Source organism: Ranitomeya variabilis, chromosome 1, assembly GCF_051348905.1.
Source record: "Ranitomeya variabilis isolate aRanVar5 chromosome 1, aRanVar5.hap1, whole genome shotgun sequence".
Taxonomy (NCBI): Eukaryota; Metazoa; Chordata; class Amphibia; order Anura; family Dendrobatidae; genus Ranitomeya; species Ranitomeya variabilis.
In genome coordinates this window covers 681,784,142-681,798,262 of record NC_135232.1, presented here as the reverse complement: position 1 = coordinate 681,798,262, position 14,121 = coordinate 681,784,142, and the positions used below count along the sequence as shown (strand labels likewise).

The 14,121-nt window shown below is 42.7% G+C and overlaps 1 protein-coding gene and 1 long non-coding RNA gene across 4 annotated transcripts in view; one reads left to right on the top strand and one right to left on the bottom strand.

The window, feature by feature from the left end:
* Positions 1 to 969: 969 nt before the first annotated feature.
* C1H14orf39 (chromosome 1 C14orf39 homolog) overlaps positions 970 to 14,121 on the top strand; it is a 116,503-nt gene continuing 103,351 nt past the window's right edge. The window contains exons 1-5 of one of the 3 annotated variants that reach the window (XM_077265449.1): positions 970 to 1,322; positions 3,259 to 3,344; positions 3,409 to 3,465; positions 7,799 to 7,922; positions 9,404 to 9,493. In XM_077265449.1, the coding sequence (XP_077121564.1) occupies positions 3,296 to 3,344; positions 3,409 to 3,465; positions 7,799 to 7,922; positions 9,404 to 9,493 (320 nt within the window). In that variant the 5' untranslated portion in view covers positions 970 to 1,322; positions 3,259 to 3,295. Of the gene's footprint in view, positions 1,595 to 1,620; positions 1,668 to 3,258; positions 3,345 to 3,408; positions 3,466 to 7,798; positions 7,923 to 9,403; positions 9,494 to 14,121 lie in introns of those variants that run through there. The other 2 variants (XM_077265439.1, XM_077265456.1) reach the window with 2 other exon arrangements.
* On the bottom strand, positions 3,211 to 8,230 carry LOC143776272 (uncharacterized). The gene is made up of 3 exons (XR_013215799.1): positions 8,012 to 8,230; positions 3,533 to 3,575; positions 3,211 to 3,429 (listed from the first exon to the last, which is right to left on the bottom strand). It is a non-coding gene; the product is annotated as an uncharacterized LOC143776272 (long non-coding RNA).

Genomic DNA, 14,121 nt, shown 5'->3' with positions numbered 1-14,121 from the left:
ACCAACCAAGGATAACGAACCAGCTGATGCTGCCAACCTGCAGAAAGACAACACTACACAGTACCGCTTGTGACCACTAGAGGGAGCCCAAAAATAGAGTTCACAACAGCCCGCTCATCTCCTGACAGTGGGCGCCGGGCAGTGATGTCATAGTCCTCCATATAGTATAATGCACCCCATAGCCCTCCATATTGTATACTACTCTCCCCATAGTCCTCCAAATAGTATAGTGCACTCCCCATATTGCTCCACATAGTATAATGTACTCCCCATTGTCCTACATACAGTATACTGCACTTCCCTTAGACCTCAATATAGTGTAAAGCACTCCCCATAGTCCTTTACATAGTATAATGTACTCCCCATTGTCCTCCTTATCGTATACTGCACTCCCCATAGTCCTCCATATAGTGTAAAGCAATCCTCCATATAGTATTCTGCTCTCCCCATTGCACTCCCTGAAGTGCTCCATATAGTATAATGCACCCCCAGTTGTAACACATTACCAGACTTTTATTCACTGAAAGCAAGTAGAGATCTTGAAGACCAAAAGGAGTAGATGCACAAGAATATTACAGGCCAGGGATGTTTTTTTTAAATGGAAATGGATCCAGAGCAGGCTATTTTTCCCCCAGTTGAGGAACAGAGCTAGGCACTTAAAAGGGTCGTCTACTTTATTTTTTTTTCATAAAAATGTGTTGGGGTTATGATTTTGTGTCACTTACGAATATACAAGTATTACAGATTCTCTTCCTTTGTCTTGTTAGTGACGCCATCTTTGCAGACTACACAGCTCTCTTGTCCACAAAATGGCTGCCGATAGAAGAGCTTGTGAAGAGACCTGACCATTTGCCTCCTCCAATGGAAAAACGTTTCCATGTGCAGAGCTATTCCATTGGAGGATGCTGATGGTAAGGTCCGGTCACATGTTCCTTCATCACCTGCCATTTTGTAGGTAGGAGAGCTGTGCAGTCTGTGTGGAAAGCTGCATTAAGTAGAGAAGGAAGGAAAATCTGAACTAATGATATATTAGTAGGTGTCATAAAATCATGTCCCCGACGCATCTGCTGAGATAAGGATAAAATAGACGACCCCTTTTAAGATTGGCATTGGCCTTTTCCAAGTTGATAGTCACACACCAGCCACTGAATGGGCTAAGAAATTTCAGTTTATGAGGTGTAGAGCAGTCGACAAAGAATTTATGGTCCATTTCGGCCATTAAAACAGACCTTTTAAAATTATTTTCTGCCTGATCCGGGTTGCAAACTCAGCATCTGCAGTGGGCACTGATTATTTTGGAGTGTCAGATAACCGACTTGGAGGTAAGCTAAAAAAAATAAAAATAAAAAAATAGCCAAGGGATGTATAACGTGTCCTGTCACCGAGTCCCTATGGATTTGGGGACTGTGCGACAGTAATTGAATAGTTCAGTTGTGATCGGCCTCTTACTGCAATTCTCATGGTGGACACAGGAGGGAGCACTTTCATTCCAACTTACTGAACCATCCCTGTTCTTGATTTTACTGCATGCCATGTTTCCCGCCTTTTTCGTTACCTCAGAGGAATCAGCACCCGGTTTATCCTCCACATCTGTGTAAATATGAAGTAACAAAAAAAGTGGCAGCCTGTATAATACACACAGTGAAGAGATTATTGGTTATGATGAGGTCGATATGGCAATATTATGGGGCCACCATCTTTTTTTTTTTTTTTTTGGGAGGATAGGGACATCGAAAAGGGACATAATGAAATAACATATGGCACCCCCTATTGTTTATTGGCGTGTGCCACTTTCTATTTCCTCTTTCAGACTGGCATACTGCACTCTGCCGCACCAGTCTTAAAGGGGTTGTCCCCATCTGACTTTGGGAGCAAAGAGATGTGACTACTGGCTGAGGGATATAGATGCCAAGCTAATTAATGGTACCAGTGCACAATACTCCCTAGGCATTGCTTGATTGCCTCGATAACTGTACCAACCAGTGTGCAGTTGTGTTGGTCAACATGGCATTCTTATTTGCTGGCCAGTGGCGGTCCTATCACCATCCTTTAAAATGGGGACTGCGTTTCCATTATTTAGGGTGCTCTATGGTCAAAACAGCACAGCTAGCCCTCTACAACTTGTGTTGTGAAACTACAAGTGACGGCATGTTCTGTTTATCTCAGGCATGCTGGGAGCTGTAGTTCTGCTGTGTGTATAATATATATATATATATATATATATATATATATATATATATATATATACATACACACACTAGAAATAGGCCCAATGCTATTGCATCGGGAGTGAAATGAACATCTGTGTATCCTTAGTGGTGCTAACAGGAGCAGTGGACATGTGTCACACCTTCACATCAGCGCCAAATCTGGCGCAAATCCCACTCGGCAACGCTCATTGGCTCAGCCGGCGGGGGATTTGAATGAGCCAATGTGCCATGCCAAGGGCTTGTCTCACTTTCTATGTTCAGGGAGCACCATTCTTCAGCCCCCCCACCCCCTGGCTTCCTGAAGATCGTCAGGTGGGCCCTGCGGCATGGCTGTGCTGTCAGTCTGAACTGTGCGCTCTCGGGGGCTGTGAGCACAGACCCCTTTGCCTTTGTTTTTGTGAACGGAGAGTTTGAATAAAAAGTAGCTTTTTTTATTTTGGGCTGTTTTATCCACTTAATAAGACAAAATAACACCTATATAAACCTAAAATAACACCTAAAATAACACCGTAATACAAACCTGGTAAAATATGACAAATTTGATGTGTTTTTTGACTATTGGGTGTGCACCAAATTTCATCTTTTTTATGGCAGCATTCTCTGGCGTTACGTCAATAATTGATTCCCACACAGTCTTTTTTGCATAACCCTTGTTTTGTCCGAGGTACCGGTTTGGAAATTCTGCTCTAAATTTGAGATTTTAGACCAGTTATTTTGGTTCATTGATTAAGCTGCAAGATTTTTTCCTTTAAGCACATTGCTAAGGGACTTGTCCACAACATGGACAATTCTTTTATGAATCAGCAGATGATGTTATTTAATGCCCGAGTTACTCGGAACAAGGTAAATGCTGATCCTAATCCTTATAGTAAACATTAAACACCGGAGGTTTCCGAAGATACTTCTTTGTTGCATTTACCCTTAAGCGCTGCAAACAAACACTGCAAAAACTCCGACACATTTTATATGAATATGTATATGATTATATTTTATTTTTCAATTGAAACAATTTTTTTGTTGCCCATTGACCCTTTTCATATTTTTGCAGATTTCTTGATGTCATTTAATGGTTCATTCTGTCCAAAATGAATGAAGTGGACTTCAGCGATTTTGACAAGTTTCTGTTAGAACTAGGTATGCGCTTTATGTGACGTCCGTGCACATCTCAATTTTCTTCTCTTCTAATACCCGTCCTTAGTCTTTCAGAACGAGCAAGAATCTGAGAATAAGAGAACAACCAAGGAACTAATTCAACGTAAGTTTCAATAATTGCGAATAACTAGTACTAGCAACATTCATCTTGGTGCGATTTGCAAACTCACCTATTTATGTACGCCATTAGCTGTATTTGCTCCTTTACTACTACTGCAAAAATACATCAGAAAATGACCCGATTAATAAGAAGTATAAATAAATGTCTCGGGAGACTATTGGAAGATTTATTCTTTGACACTATTTATATTTAGTAAAAGTTTGCCCAATCTTACAGAAAATAATTAGCATTGTAAGGGTATGTTTCCACGTTCAGGAAACGCTTCGTGTTTGACGCTGAATTGAGCCGCAGCGTCAAACACACAACGTCCAGATGTTACAGCATAGTGGAGGGGATTTCATGAAATCCCGTCTCCACTATGCATTAAAAGACGCAGGCGGCAGACCCACGGATACCGACATGCGGCGCGTCTTTTAAGAACACAGCATGTCCTTACAATGAGCAAAACACGCACCCCTTAGGGTATGTTTCCACCTTCAGGATGGCCGGCGGTTTGGACGGAGCGGCAAACACACTCCGCCCTAAGCCCCGCCCCCTTCTGTGACGCGATGATGCCGGATGTGTTCATTGCACACATCCGGCATCATCGCACCCACAGATAGGGCCCTGTGATATAGCGGCGTCGCAGCAAGGTACACGGACATACTGCGATCTTAAAAGACGCTCAGCATGTCCGGAATCGCAGGGCCGCCGGGTGCGTGTTACCACGCATAGTGGAGATGGGATTTGATAAAATCCCCTCCACTATGCTGTAACATCTGGACGCTGCGTGTTTGACGCTGCGGCTCTGCGCAGCGTCAAACACGCAGCGTTTCCTGCACGTGGACACATACCCTTAGGGTATGTGCACACGATGCAGATTTAGTGCAGAATTAGTGCAGTTCTGCAGCAGATTTTTCTGCTGCAGAAACGCTGCAGAACTGCACTGTGATTTACAGTACAATGTAAATCAATGTGAAAAAAAAAAAGCTGTGCACATGGTGCAGAAAAATCCACGCAGAAACGCTGCAGATTTCAAAGAAGTGCATGTCACTTCTTTTGTGCAGTTCTGCAGCGTTTCTGCACCCCTCCATTAATAGAAATCCACAGTGGTAAAATCTGCACAAAAACTGCACACAAAACGCATCAATTCCGCACAAAAAACGCATAAAATACGCACCTGCGGATTCTGCCAGGAGATGCAGATTTAGTGCAGAAAATTCTGCTTCACATTTCCTACGTGTGCACATAGCCTTAGGGTGGATTCATATTGACAGTTGGTGTATTCACCACTTAAATACCCACAGCAAAAAGTCTTGCTTGCAAATTTACCACAAAATGCTACAGAATTAACAAGGATGAAATCCACTGCAATTCTGCAGCATTTCAATATCAAATCCACATGGAAGACAAAAACAGATTTTGCAACTTTGCAATGGATTTGTTAAGGTACGTGTCCAAGTTCAGGATGGCCAGCGGTTTGGACGGAGTGGCAAACCCGCTTCACCCAAAGCTCCGCCCCCTTTTGCAGACGCGATGATGCCGGATGTGTTCATTGCACACATCCGGAATCATCGCACCTCACACGTAGGGCCCTGTGTTTTACCTTGCGGCGGCGCAGCGGCGCCGCAAGGTAAACGGACATGCTGCGATCTAAAAAGACGGAATCGCAGGGCCGCCGGATGCGTGTTACCACGCATATTGGAGACGGGATTTCATAAAATCCTCTCCACTATGCTGTAACATCTGGATGCTGCGTGTTTGACGCTGCGGCTCTACGCAGCGTCAAACACGCAGCGTTTCCTGAACGTGGAAACATACCCTAAGGGGTGGCAAAATTACAGCCTGTGTAAATTCACCCTTATGGCTCATATCCATCACCGTTAAAAAAACGACAACAAAAAATGTTCAATTTTGGTCCAGAAAAGTGGGACAAGTGTCATGCGATTTTCATTCCAGTACATTCTTATTTTTAATGCCTAGCATCAGATTTACATTCGATTTACATGTGACTGAGATCCGATTGCAATGCAGTTTTAACATTAGCTTTTACATGGATCAATTCTCTATGTCCCGGAATTTTCACATACGGTAGTTTTCCAAAGAAATATTCTTCAAGATTATATATATATTTAAGAATATTTCCTTGGAAAACTATGTGCAAATTACGGTTCATAGAGAATTGCTCTATGTAAAAGCTAATGTTAAAATTGCATATTTATAGAGAGAGGGAAATAGATAGATACAGAAAGATAGCTATAAATATATGAGTGAGATATATAATGAATGCTTTGCATGTCTAGTTTACTGTTCATGTATTATCACCAAATAAATTATTTTCTGAAAAAAATGGTGTGGGGTCCCCCAACATTTAATTAACCAGCAGACGGAAAGTGGACAGCTGGAGGCAGATGTTTATCGCCTGGGAAGGGAGTAATACCCATGGAGCTTCTCAGGCTATTAATATGAGCTCACAGCTGTATACTTAGCTTTTACTGGTTATTAAAATGGGGGACTCCCCAAAAAAATTACATATGGTCCCCTTATAATTAATAACAGGAAAGGCTAGGCAGACACCTGCAGGCTAATATTAATAGCCTAGGAAGGGGCCATGGATATTAGCCCCCTCCCAGACTAAAAACTTCATCTTTCAGGCACCCCAGAAATTTCGCATCCATAAGATGCAGGGAAAGAGGGAAGAGCAATGCTAAGTGCCAGAATTGGAGCATCTTATGGATGCCCCATTTCTAGGGTGGCTGAGAGCTGATGTTTTTAGTCTTGGGGGGGCAATATTCATGACCCCTTCCTAGGCTATTAATATCAGCCTGCAGCTGTCTGGCTAGCCTTTACTGGTTATTAATTATAAGGGGACCCTACATCATTTTTTTGGGGGGTCCCACATTTTAATTACCAGAAAACCCTAAGTATACAGCTGTGAGCTGATATTAATAGCCTGTGAAGCTCCATGGGTATTACCCACTTCCCCGGATATAAACATCTGCCCCCAGCTGTCCACTTTCTCTCTGCTGGTTAATAAAATCTAGGGGGATCCCACGTCATTTTTTTCAGAAAATAGTTTATTTATTAAAAAAATACAAGTCCAGTAAGCTTCACAAGCACTGTACTAATTATATATGTGACTAACATATTTATATTTATTTATCCTATGTGTATATATCTATTCTATCTATTCTATTTTGTCGGGGCACACTGATTTTACTGTACGCGGCTGCTGAAATGTCGGGTATTCAAGGACATGGGTGGGTAAAAATCAGGCTGCATTCACATGGTCCGAGTGCCGTGTGATTTTTTTTTTCTCACACCCAATGACATGCATTGATGAGTCTCATCCGAGATACAAGGACAATCGCAGCATGCTGTGATTTTTTTCTCAGTCCTATTTCAGCTGAGAAAAAAAATCACAGATGAGCAGAGAATCATAGATTTTTTTATTGGATTGCACTCGCCTGTTTTACTCGCAGATGAGTATGAGCTCTTAAAGAGAATCTTTCACCGGGTTTTTGCTACCCCATCAGAGAGCAGCATGAGTTCAGGACAGAGACCCTGATTTCAGCGATGTAGATCTTGCTGGGCTGCTTGCTGCAGTTTTTATAAAATCACTGTTTTATCTGCTGCAGATCTAGCAGTTCTCTGAATAACCCCGTCCACACCACTGATTGGCTATTGACTATGTACACTGTGCATAGACAGAAAGCTGCCAATCATTGGTTGGTGTGGGGTTTACAGACCTCATGAACATGGAGGACTACATGGCAGCCAGTTTTCTAGTCCTCCAGTGATAATCTCATGCTGATAAAACAGTGATTTTATCAAATTTACAGCAAGTAGCTCAGAAATTCATACATTACTGGGTCTACAGGGTCTCTTGATAATAGGGGATAATATACTGATCTTTGGGGGTCTGACTGCTGGGACCACAACTGATCCTGACAATGGGGCTCCTTTCAATAGAACGGTGTTTCAGCAGGCACACCGACAGATCTTTTTTTTTTTTTTATTCTCTATGGGACTTCCTGAGATACTGTAACTAAGTACTGCGCTTATCTTAGCAAAAGAGTCTGTTCTCAACATTGGTGGGGATCCTGATAGTGAAAACCCCAGCAATCAATAAGTTTTCCCATATTCTATCGAGAGGGGATAACTTTGTCCCAGTGGTCAGAGCCCCGTGATCAGTAAATTACACTTTATCCTGTGACTAGTTGATAACTTACCAGTCAGGTACAAAGTTAAAACCCTTTCATTGTCAGTAAACGCTTCTTAGTGTAGATGCTACATTTCCAAAATTCACCCTTATCACTGTATTTTTTTCTTACAGGATATAGAGCTAAAATTTTACATGAAAAAGAACAAGTTTTAGTCTTGAAAAAGGAAATAAGTTTAAGCGATGAAGTTATTTTGGATTTACAAAGATATGAAAGAAACAGTGACAGCCTTATGATGTAAGTACAGCAAAATATATTTCACTGCATAAAAAGGACTCTAATATACCCTCAGCTCGGTATATGGCTACTGTAGGGATTGTACTCACTCAGGTGCATCAGGAGGAAAACAGGAGGCAAGTTCCTTTCAAAGTCCATATGGGTTTATTTGTTTCATAACCCCGGAAGCACCAACAGAAAGGAAAACCAGCCTTTAGGGCAGGCAAAAACAAAGCATCAGTGTCCATAGCACAGTCCTCTAGCTCCTCTGAGAGGTATGTGGGAGTTCCTGCTCTCTCAAGACACCAACAGCCACTAACAATACACATGGTCAGGTCACATGATCCTGACCTCACACAGGTCCTGGCAGGATCCTGCTCCCTCATTCTTGTGAGCACACAGGCTGGGGTAATGTCCATCACTCAGGTTAGATCTGGAGCCACATACACAGAAAGACTTCTCCCTCTCTGCACACAGACAATGGAGGTCTCCACGCCTCCAGCCACAGCCCCTGTGCTAAACAGTCTCCAATACATAAGCTGTAACCACACCCAAAGAGGAATTATATGGGTAGCCAGAACCGCCCATCTCTCATAGCTACCCGTAACCCGGACCCAGGTGCACTAAACGACATTTTAGTGCTCTCGTGCACTAAAACAAAATACTCAGGGTTGCATCGCAGGGAGCAGCCATCTCTGTGACACATACCTCCCATCGATTATACGGCCATTAGCCTCCTTTAAACTACCCATACAACTGGGTTTCCATCATTACGTCTTCACTGGTCGCATCTCTGTGTTGTAGGTTTTGTCCCCCACAATCTGGGTTATCCTCCTTAATGTGCACAACTTACACTGAGGTTACATTGCACACACTATTAGAAGGGTTTCTTTATAATAAGCCGTTTACAAAATGCATCCCTTCTGGAACCTGAGCAAGACAGAACAGGTCCTCCAAAGCAAGAAACGTTTTTGGTTACCTGTCTTCATTCCAGCCAAGAGATGAGGATCTTAAATAGAGAATTTCCCATAACCCCTTTAATTAGTGATGAGCAAACTGTTTTACACTATCCAGGTTCTGTGTCCAGAACTCCATGAGAGCCTGCTCAGGGCACTGTAAACTCCCATATCCGGCCCTCATGATGTCATGATGTCACAGGAGCTTTATAAATGTAAGAGACACATAGGATGTCGGCATTAGAGTGCCAGTTGAGGTAATTCGCTCTGCTCTGGTCCAAATGCCATGGAAGACTGAAGTGTACATTGGATCAGTGTAATGAAAATCTTTTTGTTCATTTCTAATTTTAAACCATCAATATTTTTTTATTTGCATGTTGCAGGAAACAAGAGAAAACCCTTCAAACAATAGAAGAGCATACAAACTACATCTGCAGATAATGTCTTAGATTGGATATAGACCAAAGAACCCAATTCTGCAAAACGACAGTGCTAATTTTAAAATCCTTAAAAATTAAAATTCTGTATTTTGTCTTATTGTCTCAGATGCACATCAACATCTGCAATGCTTAAACAAGAGGAAGAATGTCTGAAAATCCAGTTGGAAAATGCTTTAAAAATATCAGAAAATGATAAGTATGGAGATTCAATGTATAATCTTATTGTACATTCACAACACATTTGTAGATTATGAATGGCAGGTCAAGGTCCATCTACTGTATGCCTCACACGCCTTTTTTCGTGCACATGCATGTGACAGAGATCTTGGCATTGTTTTCTCTTTCTTGCACATCCATGCGGTCCCACAAATTGCTATATTAAAGGGGTTGTCTAGGACTATGCACATCCTACTTTGTATGGACTTCCTGCTCAGTCTGGAATGAGCAGTCATTGCTGCCGCTAGTACTTGGCTGCAATGATCGCACATCTGTCAGCATGCAACAGAAAGTATAGAACCAGTCACTGTGCTTCCTGCTGGATCCTGAAGGACATGTGATAATTGCAACCAATCACATATTGGAAGTACAGAGACCAGCGGGAAACCCAGGCAACATTGGAATGGGAGCAGAAGGGGATCAGTATTTTAATACTTTTCAAGATTTTGAAAAGTTTTTTTTATATTTTGTAAAAACTGGAAACTGGAAAGAAAGGAGTTTTCTGGTCTTTTTTTTTTACATTGAAGTTAATATAGCGGATATAAAGGGAATGTTTTACATTTGCATCTACAGGTCCTTCTCAAAAAATTAGCATATAGTGTTAAATTTCATTATTTACCATAATGTAATGATTACAATTAAACTTTCATATACTATAGATTCATTATCCACCAACTGAAATTTGTCAGGTCTTTTATTGTTTTAATACTGATGATTTTGGCATACAACTCCTGATAACCCAAAAAACCTGTCTCAATAAATTAGCATATTTCACCCGACCAATCAAATAAAAGTGTTTTTTAATACCAAACAAAAAAACCATCAAATAATAATGTTCAGTTATGCACTCAATACTTGGTCGGGAATCCTTTGGCAGAAATGACTGCTTCAATGCGGCGTGGCATGGAGGCAATCAGCCTGTGACACTGCTGAGATGTTATGGAGGCCCAGGATGCTTCAATAGCGGCCTTAAGCTCATCCAGAGTGTTGGGTCTTGCGTCTCTCAACTTTCTCTTCACAATATCCCACAGATTCTCTATGGGGTTCAGGTCAGGAGAGTTGGCAGGCCAATTGAGCACAGTAATACCATGGTCAGTAAACCATTTACCAGTGGTTTTGGCACTGTGAGCAGGTGCCAGGTCGTGCTGAAAAATGAAATCTTCATCTCCATAAAGCATTTCAGCCGATGGAAGCATGAAGTGCTCCAAAATCTCCTGATAGCTAGCTGCATTGACCCTGCCCTTGATGAAACACAGTGGACCAACACCAGCAGCTGACATGGCACCCCACACCATCACTGACTGTGGGTACTTGACACTGGACTTCAGGCATTTTGGCATTTCCTTCTCCCCAGTCTTCCTCCAGACTTTGGCACCTTGATTTCCGAATGACATGCAAAATTTGCTTTCATCAGAAAAAAGTACTTGGGACCACTTAGCAACAGTCCAGTGCTGCTTCTCTGTAGCCCAGGTCAGGCGCTTCTGCCGCTGTTTATGGTTCAAAAGTGGCTTTACCTGGGGAATGCGGCACCTGTAGCCCATTTCCTGCACACGCCTGTGCACGGTGGCTCTGGATGTTTCCACACCAGACTCAGTCCACTGCTTCCTCAGGTTCCGGTCACCTCTTCTCGTTGTACAGCGTTTTCTGCCACATTGTTTCCTTCCAACAGACTTACCATTGAGGTGCCTTGATACAGCACTCTGGGAACAGCCTATTTGTTGAGAAATTTCTTTCTGGGTCTTACCCTCTTGCTTGAGGGTGTCAATGATGGCCTTCTTGACATCTGTCAGGTCGCTAGTCTTACCCATGATGGGGGTTTTGAGTAATGAACCAGGCAGGGAGTTTTTAAAAGCCTCAGGTATCTTTTGCATGTGTTTAGAGTTAATTAGTTGATTCAGAAGATTAGGGTAATAGGTCATTTAGAGAACCTTTTCTTGATATGCTAATTTATTGAGACAGGTTTTTTGGGTTATCAGGAGTTGTATGCCAAAATCATCAGTATTAAAACAATAAAAGACCTGACAAATTTCAGTTGGTGGATAATGAATCTATAGTATATGAAAGTTTAATTGTAATCATTACATTATGGTAAATAATGAAATTTAACACTATATGCTAATTTTTTGAGAAGGACCTGTATTATCTATTCTGTTTAAAGAAAATGGACACCTTTGTGGACAATATTTTTTTTAATCTAAATTGCATATAATTGGAGCTAAAAATCATTTTTGCAGTTGGATTTCGTTAAAAAATTTGCACCACTGGCTTTTAAAAGCTCTTTATTTCCTTGCTCGTGGCTGTCTGCAGAAAGAATTAACTCAGAGTCTCACAGTTAGCTCATTTTGTCATGAGAGTATGTCTTTTTTTTTTAGCTCCTCTTTGCTAATTTATGATCACATTAAATGGAATCTGTCACCCCAAAAATCGTATATGAGCTAAGGACACTGGCATCAGGGGCTTATCTTACCGCATTCTGTAATGCTGTAGATAAGCCCCCGATGTAACCTGAAAGAGAAGAAAAACAAGTTAGATTATACTCACCCAGGGGCGGTCTGCTGCGGTCCGGTACGATGGGTGTCGCGGTCCGAGTCCGGCGCCTCCTGTCTTCATACGATGACGTCCTCTTCTTGTCTTCCTGCCACGGCTCCGGCACAGGCGTACTTTATCTGCCCTGTTGAGGGCAGAGCAAACTACTGCAGTGCGCAGGTGCCGGGCCTCTCTGACCTTTTCCGGCACCTGCGCACTGCAGTACTTTGCTCTGCCATCAACAGGGCAGATAAAGTACGCCTGCACAGGAGCCGCGGCAGGAAGAGAAGAAGAGGACATCATTGTATGAAGATAGGAGGTGCCGGACCAGGACCGCAACGCCCATCGGACCCGAATCGAACCAGGACCGCCCCTGGGTGAGTATAATATAACTTGTTTTTCTTACCTTTCAGGTTACATCGGGGGCTTATCTGCAGCATTACAGAATGCTGTAGATAAGCCCCTGATGCCGGTGGCCTTAGCTCATATACGATTTTTGAGGTGACAGATTCCCTTCAAAGTTCATAAAATCTATCATTAGGTCTATGGACCTAAATCAGCACAAGAGGACTTAAGGAAAAGAGTTAGGTCAGTTTCACATATTCGACTGTCGAGTTCAATGTATGGATCACAATGTAAGGTCCTGGCCGCAAGTCTCGTGACTCACCCCAGCCTAAAGGAAAGGTCACACGGATGTATAACTCGGACGAGGATCGCCACGCAATGCTCTGACTGGCCGTTGGCTCAACTGACCTAAGCATGGTAGCATGTATTTCTATGCAGTTCTCATTCTTTGGTCGGTAAAGCCAATAGCCAGGCCATGCATGGACCATAAAAATAAAATGTGTGAAATCTTCCCTACAAACGGTTCCCTGAAAAATGCCCACAGGAAAATTGCCCACATGAAAAATGCCCACAGAAAAAATGCCACCAGAAAATTGCCCACACAGAAAAATGCCCACACGGAAAATTCCCCACATAAAAAATTGCCCACACGGAAAATTGCCCACACGGAAAATTCCCCACATGGAAAATTGCCCACACGGAAAATTGCCCACATGGAAAATTGCCAATTGCAGCATCACAAAGTTTCAGATCTATAATATTTGAGGTGAAAGGTGAGGATGTTCACATGATATGTGATCAACTTTTGATTTACAGCTGACCTAGTGCAAAACTGCAAGCATGCTGAAGATCTGTGGTTTGTAGCAGTCTGTCATTATCAGCAATAGATAGATCTAGTCTGCTCTCATCTCTCACTGATTCTGCCTTACTCCTCCCACCAGCCCAGAATAGCAGCACATGCAGAACCAGCAGCAGTGTGATCCAGAGGAGCCATCACTGCTATCAGTACTCACAAAAGAATCACTCTATTATCTGTGGAGTTACATGGGACTGCAGGTCAGATCTAATACATTATCATCTCAGTGGGAGCCCACCAAAAGCAGGGTGCTGCTGGCTGAGATAGATGGTCCTGGAAGCCCAGAAGGCACCGCAGAAAGGTGAGATTCTGTCAGAGGAGCGGAAGTGCCATAGCAGCTCCGCTCTCCCATTGACTTCAGTGGCAGTGAATCTGGTGCCTGCACTTCCTTCCCTATCCACTTATGACTACCAAGAGTAAGAGTGAACAGACCCTACCTAGTTATGTATCATATACATATACTGCAGGTGCAGGCAGGCATAGGATGGAAGAAAATGCAGAGTGGATTTTAGTAAGGGTATGTGCACAGATAGAATGGTCCTCTGCGTATTTTTTCCTGCGGATTTACTGCGGAATTACCGCGGTTTTTGTGCGGATTCCACTGCGGTTTTACACCTGCGGTTTTCTATTATGGAGCAGGTGTAAAACCGCTGCGGATTCCGCACAAAGAATTGACATGCTGCGGAATGTAAACCGCTGCGTTTCCGCGCGTTTTTTTCCGCAGCATGTGCATTGTACAGTACATTGTACTGTAAACGCATGGGAAACCGCTGCGGACTCGCAGCTGTGGAAACGCTGCGGATCCGCAGCAAAATCCGCAACGTGTGAACATAGCCTAAGGGTCTCTAGGCCCAGACACACCACAATGAGAGTAGAATTAT